The 23856-nt window shown below is 49.8% G+C and overlaps 1 protein-coding gene and 1 long non-coding RNA gene across 3 annotated transcripts in view; both read right to left on the minus strand.

Moving 5' to 3' along the window:
- Positions 1 to 1610: 1610 nt before the first annotated feature.
- Positions 1611 to 23856, minus strand: part of LOC103890336 (uncharacterized protein DDB_G0290685-like) — a 28016-nt gene continuing 5770 nt past the window's right edge. Inside the window, exons 4-7 of the mRNA XM_063722434.1 lie at positions 9808 to 9972; positions 9344 to 9524; positions 6204 to 6267; positions 1611 to 2958 (exon numbers count right to left, since the gene is read on the minus strand). Of these exons, the coding sequence (XP_063578504.1) occupies positions 9880 to 9972 (93 nt within the window). The 3' untranslated portion in view covers positions 1611 to 2958; positions 6204 to 6267; positions 9344 to 9524; positions 9808 to 9879. The remainder of the gene's footprint in view (positions 2959 to 6203; positions 6268 to 9343; positions 9525 to 9807; positions 9973 to 23856) is intronic.
- LOC134761119 (uncharacterized) lies at positions 13577 to 23789 on the minus strand. 2 transcript variants are annotated; one of them, XR_010139393.1, is made up of 4 exons: positions 23437 to 23789; positions 16917 to 16993; positions 16362 to 16479; positions 13577 to 16050 (listed from the first exon to the last, which is right to left on the minus strand). It is a non-coding gene; the product is annotated as an uncharacterized LOC134761119 (long non-coding RNA). The 2 variants fall into 2 exon arrangements; XR_010139392.1 differs by having other exon boundaries at positions 13577 to 16479; positions 23437 to 23785.

Here is a 23856-nt window from a genome sequence, read left to right on the forward strand (position 1 = left end):
GGTGAGGTCTGGGGAGACCAGAATTGCTCCAGTTTACAGAGTGGCCAAAATCTGCGGGGTCGGGTGATCTGGGAGGGAGGGGTGAGGAGAGCCTTGGAAAGGAAGACGAAGCCAGATCTAGTAAATAAAAATAGAGAATATCCAGTTAAATTTTACTTTCATATAAATGGTAGATGATCTTTTTTTAAGTATTATAATCACATACAAGATTTGGGAACCCTTATACTAAAGAAGATTTGTCATTTATGTGAAATTCAACGTGGCTGAAGGTCCTGTATTTTATCCGGTAATCCACGCAGCAGCAGGAGGCGGAGGCTCTGGTGGAGGGCAGCAGGGTGAGGGGTTGGGGGAGAGACTGCCCACCTCTTGGCGACAGGCAGCAGCTGGTCACGCAGCATGGCCAGTGGCCTGGAGATCACAGTCAGAGCTCTCCAGCAGGCGAGTGCCTCACGGAGATGGGGCATGGGGGCAGAAATCAAAGAGAAACGCCAAGTCTCACACCGGGATTGACGCAGGGACAGAGGACGAAGCAGAAATGCCTCGTGGGATGTGGAGCCCAAGACGTCACAGGCAGGACATGGGAGCCAGAGGCGGCATGAGAGCATCACCCCACCGAAGGATTCTAGGGGTCTCGGGACTTGGGAGCTGGAGGAGACATGAGAGCGTCACCCCCACCGAAGGATTCTAGGGGTCTCGGGACTTGGGAGCCGGAGGCGGCACGAGAGCATCACCCCCACCGAAGGATTCTAGGGGTCTCGGGACTTGGGAGCCGGAGGCGGAACGAGAGCGTCACCCCCACCAAAGGATTCTCGGGGTCTCGGGACTTGGGAGCCGGAGGCGGCAACGAGAGCGTCACCCCCACCGAAGGATTCTCAGGGTCTTGGGACATGGGAGCTGGAGGCGGCACGAGAGCGTCACCCCCACCGAAGGATTCTAGGGGTCTCGGGAGAACCTTGTACTTGACGAGGGAGGCAGAACGGGCTTGATCCATTCTTATTTCTAGGCCCCATGGAAAGAATGACTCCAGTTGGCATTTGTGTTGTATGTTTGTATACACACACACACACACATACACACACACACACACACGTACATATGGATCTGTGTGTGATCTGGTCCATTGGTCTATGTTGGTTTTACGAGTCTAACTCTCAGAATCCTAGTGATACCTTATTGTTATCCTTGTTACCATCATAAAAGGGACCTCAGGGTCCAGTGATGTAGTGTGTAGTTAGGTATGCTGCTTTAGAAACATGAAGAAACTCAGGTCTGGGCCAGGCACAGTGGCTCATGCCTGTAATTCCAGCACTTTGGGAGGCTGAGGCGGGCGGATCGCCTGAGGTCAGGAGTTCGAGACCAGCCTGGCCAAAATGGTGAAACCTCGTCTCTACTAAAAATACAAAAATTAGCTGGGTGTGGTGGCAGGTGCCTATAATCCCAGCTACTCGGGAGGCTGAGGCAAGAGAATCACTTGAATCCAGGAGACAGAGGTTGCAGTGAGACGAGATCACCATTGCCCTCCAGCCTGGGTGACAGAGTTAGACTCTGTCTCAAAAAATAATAAGTAAAAATAAAAATAATAAATAAATAAAAATAAACTGAGGCCTGGAGGTGTGAAATGGCTTGTCCAGAGTCACATGGCAGAGCCGAAACAAGAACCCCTGCAGTCACCACAGTTGTTTCTGCCGTTCTAACTTCTCTCTCCACATTCAAATGAGTTAACATCTGTGTGTGTTTCCCATCTGTAAAATGGGAACCACAGGACTCTCTCACAGGATGGCTGCAGGATTAACTCAAACGGTACGTGATTAGAAGTGTGTCCCACAGGTAGGTGTTCAGTAAGAGCTGGTTGTTTTGACTGTTATGTTTACACCTGTGTTTTCCAGTCTGAAAAGCTGAAGGCATGACAGGGTTAGAAGTGAATGAAAAGATGTATTGAGAGAACACCCGTGAAAGGAGGAGGGTCTGTCAGTCATCTGCTGCTGCCTAACAAATGACTCCAAAACCAAGTGGCTTCAAATAACAAACGAGTATTTCACGCAGCAGCACACTGCTCCCCTCCCCATGCTCCCTAAGTGGGCTGAGGAAGCTGTTCTTTATTTCTATTTCTTGATTTCAACAGATGCAGAAAAAGAGGAGCTGTTCTTTGAAAGACAGCATGGGTGGTGCAGAGGATTTGGGGCCCAGGGAGAAGTGAGACCAAGGAAGTCACAAACAAGTAATTTTCTTTTCCATCAGCTCATGTTTGCTAAGCTGCAGCCTGTTTCTGTCCTCCCGGTGTCCCCAGCGGGAGCCAGCCCGGGAGGGAGGCAGGTATTGAGGAAGGCGTCACACAGCAGGTGGCCCCTCTGCGGAGTTTTTCAAGACGGTAGGAATTAGCCAGGCCAAGAAAGGAAAGGGGTCTCTGGCAGAGGGAGATGAAGCAAACATCCAGTTGTCTCCCTCCTCCCCCTCGCCCTTCAGCGGAAGAGATCTGGGCCTCCAAGCGGCCCCGGCCAGCCCTGGGTGGATTGTCAGTTCATCAGTGCAGCTGGTTGGCTGGATGCTGAAGTTCTAGGCAGGTTTCTGGGCCTGACCCTGGCTCCCTGCCTTGTCGGGTTCCCATCTGGAGGGCACGAGCAGGAGCGACGCTGGCCAGTCAATCAGATCCTCAGATGTGAGTGGTTATTGAAGGGTGGTGGGATCGGAATAGGTGGAGCAGGAACCCAGTGGTGGACGAAAGGGCCAGGACACACTGTCCTCTCCTCCACCCTCATCTGCCCTCCCTGTCAGGAGCTGCTTCCCCTGTCTGCTCCCCTCCTCCTGCGGAGGAGCTGGGGCCCAGAGCCCACACACTGCATGCAGGATTTCAGGACTGAGGCTGAGTGCCGGCATGAGGCAGGGGTGGGAGTGTCCAAAATACCTGCAGCCGGGAGACACATGCACTCGCTCTCTCTTTCTCCATTCTTCCCGTTCTTACTTTAAAAAAAAAAAGCAATATACAAATGTTTTTTAAAATCTGACATTAGAAAATCACATATATTAATTATATTTAATTTATAATTAAATGTATATATTATATACATTTAATTTATAATTAAATTACATATATTAGGGCTAGGTGCAATGGCTCACGCCCATAATCCCAGCACTTTGGGAGGCTAAGGCGGGTGGATCACTTGAGGTCAGGAGTTCAAGATCAGCCTGGCCAACATGGCAAAACCCCATCTCTACCAAAAAATACAAAAATTAGCTGGACGTGGTGGCACATGCCTGTAATCCCAGCTACTCCAGAGGCTGAGGCAGAAGAATTGCTTGAACCTGGGAGAAAGAAGTTGCGGTGAACCAAGATCGCACCACTGCACTTCAGCCTGGGTGACAGAACAAGACTCCATTTCAAAAAATAAATAAATAGGCTGGGCGCGGTGGCTCACGCCTGTAATCCCAGCACTTTGAGAGGCCAAGGTGGGAGGATCCCCTGAGGTCAGGAGTTCGAGACCAGCCTGGCCAACATGGTGAAACCCCATCTGTACTAAAAATACAAAAATTAGCTGGGCATGGTGTCAGGCGCCTGTAATCCCAGCTACTCGAGAGGCTGAGGCAGGAGAATCGCTTGAACCTGGGAGGCAGAAGTTGCAGTGAGCCAAGATTAAGCCATTGTACTCCAGCCTGGGGGACAAGAGCTCAACTTCATCTCAAAAAAAAAAAAAAAAAAAGAAAAAAGAAAAATAAATAAATAATAAAATAAAATCACGTATACTAGAAAATCACATATAACCCTCCTTCTCCATAGGTAAACTTAATAATTTTTTGCTCCTAATTTTCTCATCTACATATATTTTTACATAGCTGAAACCACACTGTAGATACAATTTTGTAGTCTGTTGTTTTATTTGCTATATTAAACATGTTTAATATTACTATGTGTCTTTAATTTTAAGGGAAGAGCTTCATCAAGTAGTTATACCATAATTTAACAAATTTTTCCCTTATTATTATTATTTTTTAGACAGAGTTTCTCTCTTGTTGCCCAGGCTGGAATGCAATGGCGCAATCTCGGCTCACTGCAACCTCCGGCTCCTGGGTTCAAGCAATTCTCCTGCCTCAGCCTCCGGAGTAGCTGAGATTACAGGCACCCGCCACCACGCCCAGCTAATTTTGTACTTTTTTGGTAGAGACAGGTTTCTCCATGTTGGTCAGGCTGGTCTCAAACTCTCAACCTCAGATGATCCGCCCGCCTCAGCCTCTCAAAGTGCTGGGATTACAGGTGTGAGCCACCGCGCCCAGCCAACTTTTCCCTTGTTGTTGAATATTTAGATTATTGTTTTTGCTTGGTTTGCTTGTTTCACTACTCTAAATAGTTGCCATGGAAACTATGCCTACAACTTTTCCTTCTCTTTTAGTATTTCCCTAGGATAGATTCCCAGAAGTAGTATTACTACATCAATGTGTAGAAATCCTTGGTGGCTCTTAACACACATTACCAAATTACTTTTCAAAAATTTGCACCTCAGTTGGGCACAGTGACTCACACCTGTAATCCTAGCCCTTTGGGAGGCAGAGGTGGGCAGATTGCTTGAGCCCAGGTGCTTGAGACCAGCCTGGGGCAACACGGTGAAACCCTGTCGCTATAAAAACATTAGCCGGACATCGTGGCAAGTGCCTGTAGTCCCAGCTACTCAGGAGGCTGAGGCGGGAGGATGGCTTGAGCCCAGGAGGTGGAGGTTGTAGTGAGCCATGATGGCACCACTGCACTCCAGCCTGGGTGACAGAGTGAGACCCTGTCTCAAAAAAAAAAAAAAAAAAAAATTGCACCTAGAAATGTATGAAAGTGCCACTTTCACCAAATCTTTGCAAGCATTGGGAAGTATTTTTAAAAATCATTTTATAGTTCAGTAGTTTAAAAATCATTCCATGGGGCCAGGCACGGTGGCTCATGCCTATAATCTCAGCACTTCAGGAGGCCAAGGTGGGCGGATCACTTGAGGTCAGGGGTTCAAGACCAACATGGCCAACATGGTGAAACCCCATCTCTACTAAAAATACAAAAATTAGCCGGGCATGGTGGTGAGCGCCTGTAATCCCAGCTATTCAGGAGGCTGAGGCAGGAGAATCACTTGAACCCGGGAGGCAGAGGTTGCAGTGAGCCGAGATTAAGCCATCGTACTCCAGCCTGGGTGGCAAGAGCAAGACTCTGTCTTAAAAAAAAAAAAAAAAATCATTCCATGTATTTTAATGTATTTTTTTTTACCACTTTTGAGAGTTAAATAGTTATTTTTCCTGGGGGGGTGTGTGTGTGAGGGTGCGTGCGTGTGTGTGTGTGCGTGCGTGTGTACATGTGTGTGCGCGTGCGTGTCTGTGTACGTGTGTGTGTGTGTGCGTGTGTGTGTGAGTGTGCGTGTGCGTGTGTGTGTCTCATAGTCAATTGTATAAACAAGTCCATCCAGTTAGGATCTTAGTATTTTTCTTATCAATCTAGGTGAGTGTTTTCATTAAATACTGATACTGATAGGGACACTTTTGTCAGATTTGTTGCAAATATTTTCCTTTCCCTATAATGTGTTCCTTTCCTTTTTCTTTTCTTTTTTTTTTTTTTTTCATGGAGTTTCACTCTTGTCGCCCAGGCTGGAGTGCAGTGACGTGATCTCTGCTCACTGCAACTTCCACCTCCCTGGTTCAAGCAATTCTCCTGCCTCAGCCTCCCAAGCAGCTGGGACTACAGACGCCTGCCACCACGCCCAGCTAATTTTTTGTATTTTTAGTAGAGACGGGGTTTCGTCATGTTGGGGAGGCTGGTCTCGAACTCTTGACCTCAGGTGATCCGCCTGCCTCGGCCTCTCAAAGTGCTGGGATTACAGGTATGAGCCACCGCACTCAGCCTGTTGTTTTTCTTTATCCTCTCCTTTTAAAATGTTAAATAACAGACTGGGTGTGGTGGCTCACACTGTAATCCCAGCACTTTGGGAGGCCGAGGCGGGCAGATCACGAGGTCAAGAGATCAAGACCATCCTGGCCAACATGGCAAAACCTTGTCTCTACTAAAAATACAAAAAATTAGTTGGGCGTGGTGGTGGGCACCTGTAGTCCCAGCTACTCGGGAGGCTGAGGCAGGGAGGCAGAGGTTACAGTGAGCTGAGATTGCACCACTGCACTCCAGCCTGGCGACAGAGTAAGACTCCGTTTCAAACAAACAAACAAACAAACTAGTGGGTTTGGAGGCTGACCTGGGAAGACTGCTTGAGCCGAGATCGCGGCACTGCACTCCAGCCTGGGGAACAGAGTCAGACCCTGTCTCAAAAAAAAAAAAAAAAAACAGCTAGTGGGAAACAGGCAGAAAAACCAAGGGTGCGCCTGCGCACAGAGTCCCTGGCAAGCTCTTCCACGCGCCCAGCGTCACTGGGCTGCACCCGAGCAGGGTGGTCTGCCTGGCACGGGAGGGGGTCATGATGCCGATCAATAAATTTAAAAAAATCATTTTATACTTCAGTAGTTTAAAAATCATTCCATGGGGCTGGACATGGTGGCTGACGCCTTTAATCCCAGCACTCTGGAAGGCCGAGGGGGTTGGATCACAAGGTCAGGAGCTGGAGAGCAGCCTGACCAACATGGTAAAACCCCGTCTCTACTAAAAATACAAAATTAGCCAGGCGTGGTGGTGGGCACCTGCCATCCCAGCTACTCAGGAGGCTGAGGCAGGAGGATGGCTTAGAACCCAGGAGGCGGAGGTTGGAGCGAGCTGATATCGCGCCACTGCACTCCAGCCTAGGCAACCGAGCAAGACTGTCTCAAAAAAAAAGTATTAAAAATAAAGCTAGAATTAATGGAGATCTGAAGGATGCTTTGCTTCATCAATTTCAGAAAGAAATAGAAGACCTGAAAAAGAAGCTCACAGAAGGGGAAGAAATATCAGGCTGTGATGTCAGTGGGTCAGATGGAGATGACAATGAAGAGGGTAAGATTGGAGAAGATGAAGAGAAAATGAAAAAAAGGGAAAAAATAAAGTCTCCCCAGAGAAGACGGTTGAAACGCTGGCGACAGCGGATGCGGAGAGAAAGGCACTTGAAACAAAGCTTGATGTGGAAGAAGAAGAAACAAGGCTGCAGCTAAATTCGAGAAACAGGAAAAAAGATCTTCAAACCCAACAAGAGCATCAGTCTTTGCCAGAAAAGTTCTCTGCCCTGGAGAAGAAGGTAATTGGTGGTGGTGTTGATTTGTTGGCCAAAGCCGAGGAACAAGAGAAACTTCTTGAAGAATCTCATATGGAACTGGAAGAAAGGAGGAAAAGAGCAGAGCAACTTCGCAGAGAACTTGAGGGAAAGTGGTGAGAACGCTTGGAAACTGAAGGAAAATATATCAGTTTGCAAGAGGAACCACAGGGAAAGACCGAGATCTTAAAGAAAGTTTGGGCCGGGCGTGATGGCTCACGCCTGTAATCCCAGCACTGTGGGAGGCTGAGGCAGGAGGATCTCAAGGTCAAGAGCTCGAGACCAGCCTGGCCAACATGGTGAAACCCCGTCTCTACTAAAAAAGGAGGCTTGGTAGAGTTACTGGTTTACAGTGTGTTCTTTAAGAATCCTTATGTTACATATACCAATAGTTAGGGTGTTAAAATATAATTGTATTCTCTGTTTGTGTTTAGATTATTGTAAAGCAGAAATGTAATAAGGCGAGGAGGTTGCATCACACACTTGCCCCATGAATGGAATCCATTCCATATGCTATTTCATTCACTTTCTGGAGAAAGGGGAATTTTTTTGCAGCAAAAATTTAAGGTGACTTTGTGGTAGGGGGTGGTGCTACTTCATCTGTAACATATTTTTAAAACCATGATTATGGTTTGGGCTTTTTTTCTCTTTTTTTGCTTTGCTTCTGTTTCTTTTTAGTCTGTTTTTAATATCTTTCCCCTTCACTCTAATCTCAAGGAAAGTCCTCTTTCCTACAGGGCTGTGAATTAAAGAATGGGTAGAGTTTACGTTTAAGTAAGCCAGTGTCTGCTCAATTTCCTAATGTACACATTTGTTTTCTTTTTAATTATTCCTTGTTCTTAAAAATACGAAGAGAGGCCAGGTGCAGTGGCTCATGCCTGTAATCCCAGCATCTTGGGAGGGCAAGGTGGGTGGATCACCTGAGGTCAGGAGTTCAAGACCAGCCTGACCAACATGGTGAAACCCTGTCTCTACTACAATTACAAAATTAGCCAGGCATGCATGCCTGTAATCCCAGCTACCTGGGAGGCTGAGGAAGGAGAATCGCTTGAACCCAGGAGGCAGAGGTTGCAGTGAGCCGAGATCGCGCCACTACATTCCAGCCTAGGCAACAAGATCAAAACTCTGTCTCAACAAAAACAAAAACAAAAAACCTAGAAGAATGGAAGAAAACATAGATCTTTCTTTTTCTTTCTTTCTCTTTCTTTCTTTCACCTTCCTCCCTTCCTCCTTCCCTCTCTCTTTCTCCCTCTCTTTCTTTGTTTCCTTTCTTTCTCTTCCTTCCTTCCTTTCTTCCTTTCTTTTTCTTTCTTTCTTTCTCCTTCCTCCCTCCCTCACTCTTTCTCTCTCTTTCTCTTTCTTTCTTGTTCTCACTTTATCACCCAGGCTACAGTGCAGTTGTGCGATCCCCACTCACTGCAGCTTCAACCTCCTGAGGTTCAAGCAGTGCTCCTGCCTCAGTCCCCCAAGTACCTGGGACTACAGGCATGCATCACAACATCAGGCCAATTTTTGTATTTTTTGTAGAGATGCGTTTTTACCATGTTGCCCAGGCTGGGAAAACATAGATTTTCTAGTGCCCTTAAACTTATGCTGTAATCTAACTAATTTAAATAATTAATAACTTCAGCAGTATTACTGCAATACTGTATACTGGCCAAAATTACAAAGTGAATAGTAAGTCAGCTGCATCAATTTCAAAACCACGCTTTCATTGTACCTTATGTATAAATTGTATTTGTTCAAGTTGTATATATTGATATTGTTGTATATATGCAGCATGGTTAAATAATTTTTTACCTAAAAAAAAAAAAAGAAATGGAAATAGCAATAATCCTGGACCACAGGAGAGCACTGGATCTCAACCTAGAATGGAGGCCCTCCTGCAGACACCCTGGCCTGTGAGCGAGCAGGGCCCAGGGTAGGGGACCCAGGAGGTCTGGCCGTGCAGATCGATTATGGAAGCTGTGGACAGTGGAGAACAGTTATGCTTTGTTATTTTGTTTTGCTTTGGCAAATGTAACTAGGACAAAAATTGTCTTTCCCTCCCTAGCCAGCTATGGGAAATTCTGGCTTTGCCTATGTTACTAACCACTCCTTAAGAAACGAGAAAAGTGATCAGACTCTTCCGAGAAGGTCAGTCTCTGGAGTTGGCTAACCTTTCAGTTTAGCTCTTCAAGACCCACGGGCTTCCTGCAGACCTCGGCAGTGGCCTCCAGTGGAATATGAAGTGACCAGCAAAGTCCCATGCGGGGGCTGGTACGTGTCTTCGAAGGAGGAATCGTATCAGAAGCTGAAGGCAGCTCACATCACAGCTTATTCCCAGGGATTTTGTTGCATCTTTCAGTAAAATTAGCAAAAGTGTGACAGCAGTTATAGAGATGTCTGCTGAGGCTGGAAAAATAGCCAGTGGGTGACTCTGCCTCCCCATTGAGGCTGTGGGACGAGACCTCCCAGGCTAGGCTGCAACTAAACTTCAGAATCGAATGACAGAGAGTGGCACAAAAATCATTAAGCAGTTTTAGATCAAAACATCTTCCCACTGGGCAAGTATATAATTTTCCCCGCCAAGATCACCAAGATCAGACAAGGGGGCCGGGCGCGGTGGCTCATGAGTACTTACTGTGTGTCTGTTACTTGCCAGGCTGTGGGTACGGGAGATAAACCTGGTCTCTGCCCTCATGGAGCTTCCTGTCTAGTGGGAAATCTTTCCCCATCTGTCTGGTGTCCACTCCCTCTGCCTGCCCTCTTCTGACCCTTGCCCTGGGCCTCGCTCCTCTCTTGGCACCTATGGGCAGAAAAAGAGGTTGCCCAGGTTATCAGCCACACCCCTCTGGGCTCGGTTTCCATTTCGGAGTGTGGCCTGGTCTCTGCTCTCCCTGGGGAGGTTTTGTGCATTGGTCACTCGGCTTGCGGAACGTGGGTCAGCAGAGATGATGGGGTCACCTGGAGGACAGGGAGGAAGTCTGGGCTGCGGAGCAAGGACTTGCCCCAGGGTCTCACCGCCTCTGGGCCACTCTGGAATGACCACGGCCAAGCCTGTCCCGGGGAGAAAAGAAGGCACAGGCCAGTGATGGGTCTAGCTGGGGCTGGCGCTAGGTGCGGGGCCCCACCGGTGACGTGCCTGATCTGCCCACACACCCGGAGGAGAGCAGTCCCGGCTGTCCTGGGCTGGCCTGCGCTGCCCTCTTCTCTTCCTTCCAGCCTGTCACAAACCCTGGCACTTCCTGTTGGTGCCTCGGTTCAGGCCTGGGTCTTGCTCCCTGGGACCAAGGAGGGGCTTCCTCCCTGATCACCCCCGCCCCAGACGCCCCACCTTCGGTTTGCCCTGAGACCACCTCTGCAGGCTCCCAGGAGCAGCCCTGCACAGTGCCTCCCCCACCTCCAAGCCGGACCAGGCCACACCCTCCCCGGCGCTTCTCCTGCTCATCCACAGGCAACACTACAGCCCACCGACTTGGCCCCCACACCCTTCCTGGGGGTGGGGGTATCTTTATGAAAATGGAGGGGAAATAGAGATGCTCTCAGCATAATAGTGCACCAGAGTCGTGAGGCCACCAATGATGGCAAAACAAAGGTGCGCTGGTTTTGTGGCTGTGCCTTTCTGAGGGCCATTTTCTTTCACCCTCTCCCCTCCACCATGGCCCCTAAAGTCTTCTCGTCTGCTCCAGGAAGAGGAAGCTTGGACACAGCCAAGGTCCTGGGTGGATGGAAGGGCCTCCAGGACCCCCTGGATATGGAGGAGGGAGGGAAAAGCTAGGGTAGAGCAGAAAGAATCCCCAGCGTCCCCATCATGCGGGAAGGCAGCTCTGAACATGTAAATATTTGATGGATTTACAAGAAAGATTTCCTTCTGGAATAGACTGTATCTTTACACTCTTTCAGATAACATGGGAATACTTGAAAAGTCCTAATGTTACAAGGAAGGGGTCTCGATCTAGATCCCAAGAGAGGGTTCTAGGATCTTGTGCAAGAAAGAATTCAGGGTGAGTCTGTAAAGTGAAAGCAAGTTTATTTGTTTGTTTGTTTGTTTGTTTTTATTTCGAGACAGAGTCGCTCTGTTGCCGAGGCTGGAGTGCAGTGGCGTGATCTCGGCTCACTGCAACCTCCGCCTCCCAGGTTCAAGCCATTCACCCACCTCAGCCTTCTGAGTAGCTGGGACTACAGGCACCCGCACCACGCCTGGCTAATTTTTGTATTTTTAGTAGAGACAGAGTTTCACCATATTGGCCAGGCTGGTCTCGAACTCTTGACCTCATGATCCACACCGCCCCCCCCCCCCCGCCCTCTCAAAGTGCTGGGATTACAGGCGTGAGCCACCGTGCCCAGCCCGAAAGCAAGTTTATTAAGAAAGTAGAGGCATAAAAGAATAGCTGCGCCACAGATGGAGCCCTGAGGGCTGCTTCGCCCATTTTTACGGCTCTCTCTTGATGATATGCTAAACAAGGGGTGGACTATCCATGCAGCCCTTGCTAGACCATGTAGTGAACTTCCTGATGTTGCCATGGCATTTGTAAACTGTCCTGGTGCTGGTGGGCGTGTAGCAATGAGGACGCCCAGAGGTCACTCTCATGGCCATCTTGGTTTTGGTGGGATTGAGCCGGTTTCTTTACTGCAACCTGTTTTATCAGCAAGGTCTTTATGACCTGTATCTTGGGCCAACCTCCTATCTCATCCTGTGACTTAGAATGCCTAACCATCTGGGAACGCAGCCCAGTAGGTTTCGGCCTCATGTTACCCAGTTCCCATTCAAGATGCAGTTGCTCTGGTTCACACGCCTCTGACACGAATAACAACAGCTAAGAATGAGTGAGTCTGTACCACATGCCAAGCACTTAGCATTGTGACCGCTCTTTGTGGCAAATGCTTTTGATGTCTATGATACAGAAGAGAAAACCGAGGCTCGAGAAGGGTGAGAAAGTTGTTCGCCGTCCTATACCCAGGCAGGAGTGGGGTATGCCCAGGCGGTCTTGACGAAAGCCCACGTTCCAAGCCATGACACTGGTGAGGTGGCCACGGAGAGGAAGGGACCTTCCGTCACTCCAAGGCCCAGCTGCAGCCCTTGGAAGCCCTGAGCATGGTGTGCGCTGAGGCCGGGCCTCCCGGGGCAGCCCCAAGCAGCGGCTGGCTGCGGCAGGGCTAGGAAGGCAGGGGTGGGAAGGCCGGGGTGGGAGGGCAGGGGTGGGAGGGCAGCGGCTGGCTGCGGCAGGGGTGGGAGGGCAGGGGTGGGAAGGCACACGGCGGGTCTGGGGCGCTCCCCTCCACCCTCCCTCCCTCGTTCCTTCACGCAGGTTCAGACTTGCATGGCCGTCTGAAGGCTCTCCCAGCTCCTCTGGCTCCCTCCTTATTTTCTCTCACACAGTCCCCTCCCCTAATAGAACCCTGGGGAGTTTAATCCCCATCTCACCACTGCTTCCCGGAGGAGCCGGACGCGCACTTGGCTGTGGATTTGTTCTCCAGCCACGCTCAGCTCCAGCCAGGACCGACGCGCTGAAGCCACGGGGCCGGGTGCCGCCGGCAGGGGGCGCGCGCAGACAGGGAGGCCCCACCCCGGCCCGCGGAGGACGCGCTCCCCTCCCCGCGCAGCCCCCGCCTCCGAGCCTCGGGGTCCGCCCCGCCTGCACCTGCCCAGCCCGGCGCGCTGCAAAGCTTCGCTCAAGCTCACGTTAATTCCAAGTGAAGCTCAGGGGCTCTCAGTCCTGGGTGCTCATGACAACTCCGTGGAGAGCTTCTTAAAACTTATGGGCTGCCGGGCTCGGTGGCTCACGCCTGGAATCCCAGCACTTTGGGAGGCTGAGGCAGGTGGATCACCTGAGGCCAGGAGTTCGAGACCCGCCTGGCCAACATGGCAAAACCCCCATCTCTACTAAAAATACAAAAATTAGTCCAGCGTGATGGCGCATGCCTGTAATCCCAGCTACTGGGGAGGCTGAGGCAGGAGAATCACTTGAACTTGGGAGGCGCAGATTGCAGTGGAGCTGAGATGGTGCCATTTCACTCAGCCTGGGCAACAAAGCAAGACTCCGTCTCAAAAAATAAAAATAAAAAATAGGCCAGCCACAGTGGCTTATACTTGTAATCCCAGCACTTTGGGAGGCCGAAGTGGGCGGATCATGAGGTCAGGAGTTCGAGACCAGCCTGGCCAACATAGTGAAACTACTCTATTAAAAAATACTAAAAATTAGCCGGGCATGGTGGCAGGCGCCTGTAATCCTAGCTACTCAGGAGACTGAGGCAGGAGAATCGCTTGAACGTGGGAGACAGAGGTTGCAGTGAGCTGAGATTGCACCATTGCACTCCAGCCCGGGCAAGAGTGCGAGATTCCACCTCGAAAATAAAAATAAAAATAAAAATAAATAAATAAATAAATAAATAAATAAACCAACCTGGCCACGGCCTAGGGACCATGCAACTCTTGATCACCTACAAACACCTGGAAAGCACACGTCGTGGCAAACACGGGCTTTGATGACAGGAAGACCTGGGTCCAGGTCTTGCTTGCTACCTGCTTACTAGCTGTGTGACCCTGGACAAACTGCTGAACGTCTCTGAACTTCGTTTTCTTAGCTAATGAGAGAGAATATAAGACTTCTTATGCTTGTCAGGAGGATTCGTGTAATACCACGTCAAGTTCTAAGCACAGGGTTCCCTCTGGTAAACCAGTCATTCTCAGTGAGGATAGTGATGACCCCTAGTGGACAGTGTGGGAAGCTCTGGGGGTATTTTCTGTTGTCACCGAGCCAAGGGCTGCTGGCTTTAAGGGCAGGGCCTCCTGCGGTGCGTGGGGCAGTGATGCGCCATGAGGAAATGTCACGGATCCTACGTGACAAAATAGTTTTGCGAACAATTTTAAGACAAACTGAATTTTCCGGGAATGCAACTACTGTGTAAGTTGAGAAAGTTTCATAACGTGCTTTGTTTGGCACTTTACCAACAGTTGTTCACCGACGTGGAAATCTTATCACTGGTGGCACCTGCCGCGTGTGGTATCTGAGTGGCCGTGACTCGTGCGTCAGCCCTCGTGTGTCACAGCAGTCACTTAGGCACAAGCATCTGACCCTTGTAACATCTTAGAGAAATGCTTCTCGCGCCAGTGTGCACACAAATGCCTGCGGAACTTGTCAAAGTGCAGACTCCCGTCCAGTTGGTCTGAGGGGGGACCTGAGAAACTCATGCTATGAGGTCCTAGTGTAGTCACGCCTAAGTGTGTGTGCAGAGAACACATTTGTTATAAACTACGCTTCTTTTATCTCTCCTTTTTTTTTTTTTTTTTTTGAGTCTTGCTCTGCCACCCAGGCTGGAGTGCAATGGAGTGATCTCGGTTCACTGCAACCTCTGCCTCCCAGGTTCAAGTGATTCTCCTGCCTCAGCCTCCCAGGTAGCTGGGATTACAGGCACGCGCCATCACGCTGGGCTAATTTTTGTATTTTTAGTAGAGACGCGGTTTCACCGTGTCAGCCAGGCTGGTCTCAAACTCCTGACCTCCCAAGTCATGTGCCCACCTCAGCCTCCCAAAGTGCTGGGATTACAGGCTGAGCCACGACCCCCGGCCTCTTATCTCTCTTTTGTACAACACTTAGGGCCTCATCTTGGGTCGAGTTCCCCAGGAAACACTCTGAGAGGGAGATTTGTGTGCCTGTAGTGAATGAGGGCGTGCTCTCAAAAACACCTGTGAGGGGCAGATAATACAGGATCGGGCAGAGGGAGAAGTGGAGCTGTGATATAGTCATAGCAGAGGATGCAGCTGGTCCCTCAGGGCTCAGGCCTGGGGTGGCCTTCAGAGATGTCCCAAATTGATGCCAGAGTGGAGACTTGACCGGTCACTGGATGTGTGCTTCCCCTCCCCCCAGGGACAAAAATGTGGCTCTCTTGGGCCTCAGCTGTGAGCTGTGAGCAGCCGACACTCCCGCAGCTGGAGGAAGGGTCTTGGTCCTGGATGACTGGTGTGGGTGGCACACCCCAAATCTGAGATCGACAGTACGCTGATGTTTAAACATGGTATGTGGACAGATTATATTACCTTTGGAATTTCATTTCAGTATAGTAAGGCACACCCCAAATCTATGACTGACAGTACGCTGATGTTTAAACACGGTATGTGGACAGATTATATTACCTTTGGAATTTCATTTCAGTATAGTAAAGGTGTTGTAAAATATTTGTCCTAGAAAGGGAATACTGAGTTTCATAGGTTTAGAGCCTCTGTACAGAGTAAATGGCAGAGGCTCCTATTACCAGAAATGATAGTTCACCAAGCTCAGCAAATACCTATTTAGTGCCCACCGTGTGCCAGGTGCTGTTTTAGGCACTTGGAGATACATCGAAGAACAAAGCAATGAAGGCGTGTCCTCTTTGGAGCTTACATTCCAGCAGGTGGCAAGGGGTTACAGGCTGTGATCACAGTTTTCAGTTTCAAGCCCACGTCTGCCCTCTGGATGACCCACAAGGCATCCCATAGTTGGCATCAGTCAATGGGTACCTAGTTTACAGCAAACCCACCACAGCAGCTGGACAGGCACAGAGAACTCTTCTCTCTGACCAGAGGATCTGTGCTTCCAAAAGTATGGAGGAAATTCCCCTTGGCTTTTTTTTCTCGTTCCATCTTCTCTTTGTTCGGCTGCAGAGGCAGCTGCAGTCTCACGAAGCGTGTGGTGGAGCAGGGAAGCTGAAGCCCAGGCCTTCAAGCCAGAAAGGGTGGGGGAATGAGGGTGGGGTGGGGTGGCCCCAAAGCCAGAAAGTGTCACAGAGACTGAAGAGAAGGAGGTGGCTCGGGGCAGGAATCCCATAAAGCTGGATCCGAGCTCCTGGGCCCATCCCTCGACGGCACAGGCATGGACTGTAAATTGCACACCGAAGGCCCTGAGAACTGAACCGTGGGTAGATTATCACCCCGGTCCCAGACTGGCCACTGGTTTGTGCACGTCTGGGACGGATCTCGACCGCAAAATACAAAGACTTGAAAACTGAACTGACATTGGAGACGCCCCTCACAGGAGGCAGACTGGAACTTGGGGTCTCAGCCTAAGTCAACTACCTGCTAAAACCAACCCGTTGCCAAACAAAAATAACATTCTCTGCAGGCTTTAAACAAGACCCAGAATCTCATAACATCATCTTCACAAAGTCTAAGATACAAAATCCAAAACTACTCAATGCACAAAGAACCACAGAACTCACATCTCACAAGGAGAAAGACAAGCAACCGAGGCCAATCCCAAGATGAGGCAGGTGTTGGAATATCACAGACGTTAAGCAGCTGTTATAACCATGCTCCAAGAAGTAAGAACAAACACTACTGAAGTGAACAAAAAGATACATCATCTTGGCAGATACATGAAATATTAAAAAGAAATATGAAAATTTTAGAACTGAAAAATACAACAACCCAAATAGAAAACTCGCCGAGAGGCACAAGACGAGAATGGGCCACAGGCCATGACCTCCACAGGCAGCCCCAAGGCCTCCTCGGTTTGGAGGACGTGCGTGGAGGGCACTGAGACCAGCACCAAACCAAGTGGCTTTGGTCCCAGAACCCTTGATGCTGCTGCCACTGAGGCCACCCATGTCCAAATCTGCCCAGTCCTGCCTGGCTCACAGTCTGGCTGTGCCTGCCTCCCCTCACCCCCACCCCTGCCCCACAACCATTACGAATTTCCTCAACTGCCTCCTCTATGAGCCCTCCCACCCAGAGGCAAGCTCCCGCCAGGAGGGGACTGGTGGTTTCTCTCTTACTGTCATCACGACGCTCTGCATACAGCAAGAGGCACAAGAGGAGGTCTGGCAGACGGAGGACGCACATCCAACTTGGTCTGCAGGGAAGAGGCAAAAGTGAACAGGAAATAAGGTCTCGCAGCTGGAAGTTCTGACACATCGAATTCCTCACAATTTCTCAACCCCATTTCAAGATGAGGAAACTGATGCCATTGAGAGATTAAAAGGCTAGAATGGGCCGGGCGCGGTGGCTCACGCCTGGAATCCCAGCACTTTGGGGGGCCGAGGCAGGTGGGTCACTTGAGGTCAGGAGTTTAAGACCAGCCTGGCCAATATGAAGAAATCCCATCTCTACTAAAAATACAAAATTAGCCAGGCGTGGTGGCACATGCCTGTAATCCCAGCACTTTGGGAGGCCGAGGCGGGCGGATCACCTGAGGTTTGGAGTTTGAGACCAGTCTGACCAACATGGAGAAATCCCGTCTCTACTAAAAATACAAAATTAGCCGGGCGCAGCGGCTCACAACTCTAATCCCAGGTGCTCAGGAGGCTGAGGCAGGAGAATCGCCTGAACCCGGGAGGCAGAGGTTGCAGTGAGCCGAGATCGTGCCATTGCATTCCAGCCTGGGCGACAGAGCGAGACTCCGTCTCAAAAAATAAATAAAATAAAATAAAAGGCTAGAACGAAGTTGCACACAAGTAGCAGAGCTGGGGCCCAACCCAGGGCCTTTAGCAAGGGAAGATGAGAGAGAAAAGAAAAGAGGCACAGATAGCAGAGGCAGCTCTGGGAAGGGCCAAAGCATCAGCCTCCGCCATCGGCCTTCTCCTTCCTGGGACAGAACGCCAGAGCTGGGGAGGGGCCCGATCTCCTCCTTTACAGTCTGTGAAACTCAGGCCCAGGGAAAACAGGGGCCTGCCTAAGGTCACACAACCAGTGGCAGAAATACCTGCTTTCCTGAACTTTCTATATTTAAGTAAAACTAAGTACAATAAGGCTTTTAGAAGCTTCATTAGGATTTCATTTTTACCAAAATATGTACAGTGTAAGAAGAAAGTTCTTGAGCCAGGTGCAGTGGTGCGTGCCTGTAGATCCAGTTACTCAAGAATAGCAACACCCTATCAGAAAGAAGAAAAGGAAGGGAGGAAGGAAGGAAAAGAAGGAAGGAAAGGAAGGAAGGAAGGAGAGAGAAGGGAGGGAGGGAAGGAAGGAGAGAGAGAGAAGGGAGGGAAGGAAGAAAGGAAGGAAAGAGAGAGAAGGGAGGGAGGGAACGAAGGAAGGAAGGAAAGAAGGAAGGGAGGGAGGGAGGGAAGGAAAGAAAGAAGGAAGGAAGGAGAGAGAAGGGAGGGAAGGAAGGAAAGAAGGAAGGAAGGCAGGAAGGAGAGAGAGAGAGAAGGGAGGGAAGGAGGGAAGGAAGAAGAGAGAGAGAAGGGAGGGAAGGAAGGAAGGAATGAAGGAAGGGAGGGAAGAAGGAGAGAGAGAAGGGAGGGAAGGAGTGAAGGAAGAAGAGAGAGAGAAGGGAAGGAAGGAAGGAAGGAAGGGAGGGAAGAAGGAGAGAGAGAGAAGGGAGGGAAGGAGGGAAGGAAGAAGAGAGAGAGAAGGGAGGGAAGGAAGGAAGAAGGAAGGAAGGAGAGAGAGAGAAGGGAGGGAAGGAAGGAAGGAATGAAGGAAGGGAGGGAGGGAGGAAGAAGAGAGAGAGAAGGGAGGGAAGGAAGGGAGGAAGAAGGGAGGGAGGAAGGGAGGGAGGGAAGGAAAGAAAGAAGGAAGGAAGGAGAAAGAAGGGAGGGAAGGAAGGAAAGAAGGAAGGCAGGAAGGAGAGAGAGAGAGAAGGGAGGGAAGGAAGGGAGGGAGGGAGGAAGGAAGGAGAGAGAGAGAAGGGAGAGAAGGAAGGAAGAAGGAAGGAAGGAAGGGAGGGTGGGAGGGAGGGAGGAAGGAAGAAGGGAGGGAGGAAGGAAGGAAGAAGGGAGGGAGGGAGGGAGGGAAGCAGGGAGGAGTGTAGAGGTGTGCTTAACAAATCTTTTGCTCAAATAGCATAATGGGCCCACGCGCAGTGGTTCACACCTGAAATCCCAGCACTTTGGGAGGCTGAGACGGGTGGATCACTTGAGGTCAGGAGTTCAAGACCAGCCTGGCCAACATAGTGAAACCCTGTCTCTACTAAAAATACAAAAATTAGCCAGGCGTGGTGGCACCTGCCTGGAATCCCACCTACTCAGGAGGCTGAGGCAGAAGAATCACATGAACCCGCGAGGCAGAAGCTGCAGTGGGCCAAGATTGCACCACTGCACTCCAGTCTGGGCAAGAGAGAGAGATTCTGTATTTTTTTTTTTTTTTTTTAAAAAGCATAATGGCTAACTGTGATTTTTTCAAGGACTGCACCAGAGTAAATGCTAAGCACTGAGAGGGGATGATTCAATAGTAATAGACTTAGCACTATGAGGTTTTTTTGGCAATAAGAATAATAGAAGAAAAATGGGAACTACCTCTATAACCAACCAAACAGGAATGACAGAGTATTTTGGCACATGTGCTCAATATTTACAAATCTATAATAAAGTGAGCACATTAAAAAACATACACACAACAGGAGAGAAGCCCCAAGCTGTTCAACAGTGATTGGATTCAAGAGCCAGGATGAGCTGAAGGTTTCCGTCGTTCTCTTTTGCATGACACTAGGGCAGCATCTTGGGTGGAGTTCCCGGGAAACACTCTGAGAGGGAGGTTATCTGAGAGAGAGATTATCCAGAAGCTCTATAATGAGAATGTTCTTTTGGCAAAGAAGGTAAACATTTATTTGGGGGAAAAAAGCCATTCTTCTATTTTGGCACGGGGCTGACAGTTGGAACGATAGCTTGTGTGATGTCAAGCCCCTCCATACCTGCTAACCTATTCCTACTTTGCTCATCACTGCACCTCTGGCTCCCGGTACAGTGCCAGGTACACAATAGAAAGCAGAAAATGTGTGTTGATGAATGGATGAATAATATACTTAGACATACGACATTATTTGAAATTTTAAAACTTCTATGAGGGGGCAGAATTTTATTTTTCTTTTTTCCTTTTTCGACCTCAGAAGCTTCCAGGAAAAAAAATCGTTTTAATTAAAAAAAAAAAAATGCCTGGGTGTGGTCGTTCACGGCCGTTATCCTAGCACTTTGGGAGGCCGAGGCAGGTGGATTGCTTGAGCCCAGGAGTTCCAGACCAGACTGAGCAACATGGTGAAACCCTGTCTCTACAAAAAATTAGCCGGGCGTGGTGGCGCCCGCCTGTAGTCCCAGCTACTTGGGAGGCTAAGGTGGGAGAATCACCTGAGCCCGGGAGGCAAAGGTTGCACTGAGCCCAGATTGTGCCACTGCACTCCAGCCTGGGCAACTGAGCAAGACCCTGTCTCAAAAACAACAACAAAACTTCTAGTAGAGAAAGGAATTAGAATTATTCCAAATGGGAAGTATGTAACTGAGACAAAGAAAAATAAATGCACATTAGACAGAGGAAGCTGTTAGCTTTCTTGCCTGCAGACTAGGCTGCGGTTAAACAGCATCGTTATCAGACAAGACACAGTGCTCGTAACCCCAGGACTTCCGGCAGCCAAACCACTCCCCCAAACACAGTGCTGCCTGGGCCTCTGAAAGAAGCTCAAGCCTGTAGCGCCGCCACCTCCAACCCGGGTTAGGCCTGACACCGCTTTTCCTCTGATCAGTTCTCCTCACTCCCAAGGCCATGATGAGCCCTGAGGTTCCAAGGGAGAGAGGGTGAGCGGGGTGGGTGGCTGGCAGGCCAAGAAGGGAAGGGAGTACGGGGGCTCCCTGCAGGCTGAGTCCTTCCAGAGCCCACCCCGGCTCAGGGATGCTCACTGCTCCAGGGCCCTCTCTGATACTGGCAGGGGAGGACATGGGACTGGGGACCCAGTGATTTGCCATTGCAGACAATATGTCTTCCATTAAAACAATCACTGCATTTTGGCCGGGCGCGGTGGCTCAAGCCTGGAATCCCAGCACTCTGGGAGGCCGTGGTGGGAGGACTGCTTGAGCTCAAGAGTTCAAGACCAACCTGGGCAATATAGTGAGACCTCATCTCTAAAAATAAAATAAATAAAAATGAAATAAAATAATAAAATAAAATAAAAATCCTCTGGGCACGGTGTCTCACGCCTGTAATCCCAGCACTTTGGGAGGCCGAGGCGGACGGGTCACCTGAGGTCAGGAATTTGTGAGACCAGCCTGGCCAACAGAGTGAAACCCCGTCTCTACTAAAAATACAAAAATTAGCCGGGCGTGGTGGCGCCTGCCTGTCGCCCCAGCTACTCAGAGGCTGAGGCAGGAGGATCGCTTGAACCCGGGAAGCAGAGGTTCTGGTGGGCCGAGATCGCACCATTGCACTCCAGCCTGAGTGACAGAGTGAGACTCCATCTCAATATATATAATATATATTTTATATAAACATACATATAAAAATTTTACATAAATATTTTAAAATGTATGTCCAGAACATAAGTCCTTTCTTTAAAAACATATATGGCCAGGCATGGTGGCTCACGCCGGTAATCCCAGCACTCTGGGAGGCTGAGATAGGTGGATCACCTGAGGTCAGGAGTTCAGGACCAGCCTGGTCAACATGGTGAAACCCCATCTCTCCTAAAAATACAAAAAAGTCGGCTGGGCGTGGTGGTGTGTGCCTGTAATTCCAGCTACATGGGAGGCTGAGGCAGGAGAATCGCTTGCACCCGGGAGGCGGAGGTTGCAGTGAGCCGAGATCCAGCCACTGCACGCCAGCCTGGGTGACAGACTGAAACTCTGTCTCAAAAAAAAAAAAAAAAACATATATATATATAGTACATTTTCTTTCATGAAAAAAACTCAAAACATATGTTTTATTTTAGTAAGAGAGCCAAACATTTCTGGAAAACCTTTTAGCACTATTTATTAAAACAATTTGTTACAGCTGGGTGCGGTGGCTCACGCCTGTAATCTCAACACTTCGGGGAGGCCGAGGTGGTCAGATCACTTGAGCCCAGGAGTTCGAGAGCAGCCTGGGCAACATAGTGAGACCTCATCTCTACAGAAAAAAGAAAAAAAAGAACAAAATTCTGTGGGTATAGTGGTGCGTGCCTGTAGTCCTCATGGCTTGGGAGGCTGAGGTGGGAGGATCCCTTGAGCCTGGAGGGTCAAGGTACGGTGAGCTGAGCTGGAGCCACTGCACTCCAGCCTGGGAGACAGAGGGACACCTTGTCTCTAAATAAATGAACAGTTACAAGATAAAAAACATTAACAAAATGTGTTAACTGGAGTCTATCCACAGAATAAAAACTAGGCAGTGTTTAAATATTTTTTGAGAAGATGAATTTAAAGATACAGAAAACTGGCCAGGCACAGTGGCTCACACCTATAATCCCCCCACTTTGGGAGGCTGAGGCAGGAGGATCGCTTGAGTCCAGAAATTGGAGACCAGCCTGGGCAACACAGTGAGACCTCATCTCTACTAAAAATAAAAAAATAAAATAAATTAGCCGGGTGTGGTGGGGCACACCGGTCACCCCAGCTGGTTGGGAGGCTTAAGTGGGAAGATCGGTTGAGTCCAGGAATTCCAGGCCGCCCTGAACCGTGATCATGCCATGGCACTCATCCTGGGTGACAGAGTGAGACCTTGATTCAAACAAAACAAAACCAAATAAAATAAAGACAAAAATAAACCTTAAGAAAACCCTGCATGCTGCATGACCTTATTTTATAAAACCGTAATACACGTAACATACATGTGCACAGAAAAAAAGTGGAAGAAAATATATCAACATTTTAAGCGGCTTTCTGGGTGTTTAATTTTCTCACTGCGCTCTTCTGAATGGTGCATTCAACAAAGAGCATGTACGACAATCATAAAAACATTTTTTGCAAATACAGTGGAGCTGAGGCTTCCCAGATGGATTGGTGTGACGCCAGGACTTCTGCTGGAGAGTGACTGCCCGCTCTCCCAGCCCTCAGCTCCTCTCCAGCTAGCCCAGAGCCGCAGGCTTCCGGCCCAGGTGCAGGCGTGGCCTTTTTCAGAGCCCCCCACCCGTCTCCTTTTCTGACCTTAGATCCCAGCTGGTCCCCGTTTGGCTCCAGATGGCGGGCGACCCGGTTCCTTCCCCTCCAAGCTTCCCTGGGCTGACTCCCTTTAAGCACCCATGGGCTCGAGCCCGCAGATTTGGAATTAATTGATTTACTGGGCAATGAATACACGATCTCATCCCTCCCACTCTGAAATTGAGCCGGAGGGGCCGCGAAGCCACATTTTGCCAACAGGGGGCGCTGCCTAACACGAACGCGCCCCGGCCCCGGGCGCTCAAGACCGACTTCGGGGCCATTCAAGCAGCAGGAATGGCCGAGGGGCATCCTCACAGGGCACGGGGGACACGGTTACCGCCTAACGCCGCCACCACCGCCACGACGCAGCAACAGCCATTTCAATACCAAGAACTCAGGAAGACAGAAACATCCGAATAGAGACCGTCCTTGAAGCGGAATCTATTTCATTTTAAGAAAAGCTCGGTTCTGCAGTTCTTACCATTTCACCTCAGGTGGCTGAAAACTTGACTCTAGACCGGCAGCGGCCCTGGACTGGCCTTCGAGAACCCTTGCTCTCGACAAAGACTCCAGCAGTCGGAGGTTCCTCCAATCTCCAAATCTAGTTTCTGTACAAATTAACTTGCTTCGAATTAAGGACACCTTTTCGTCCGCAGCGTGCAGCGAGAGCCACGCGCTAGGTCTTTCCTCCTTTCGCGGCCGCAGTGGAGCCGCCAGCCACTGTGAGGCAGGCCCGTCCCGCTGGAACGCGCGGACGCAGCCCCACCACCCCTCTGGCTCTTGCCGCTGTCTCCCTTCGTCTGCAAAGTCGAAAGAACTCAGCGTCCCACAGCAGCAGCCTCACGCGCCAGCATCGCGAGAGCCGCCTCTAACCCACCCCCAAAGCAACAAAAGGGCGCGC

Source organism: Pongo abelii, chromosome 2 (assembly GCF_028885655.2).
Source record: "Pongo abelii isolate AG06213 chromosome 2, NHGRI_mPonAbe1-v2.0_pri, whole genome shotgun sequence".
NCBI classification, from domain to species: domain Eukaryota; kingdom Metazoa; phylum Chordata; class Mammalia; order Primates; family Hominidae; genus Pongo; species Pongo abelii.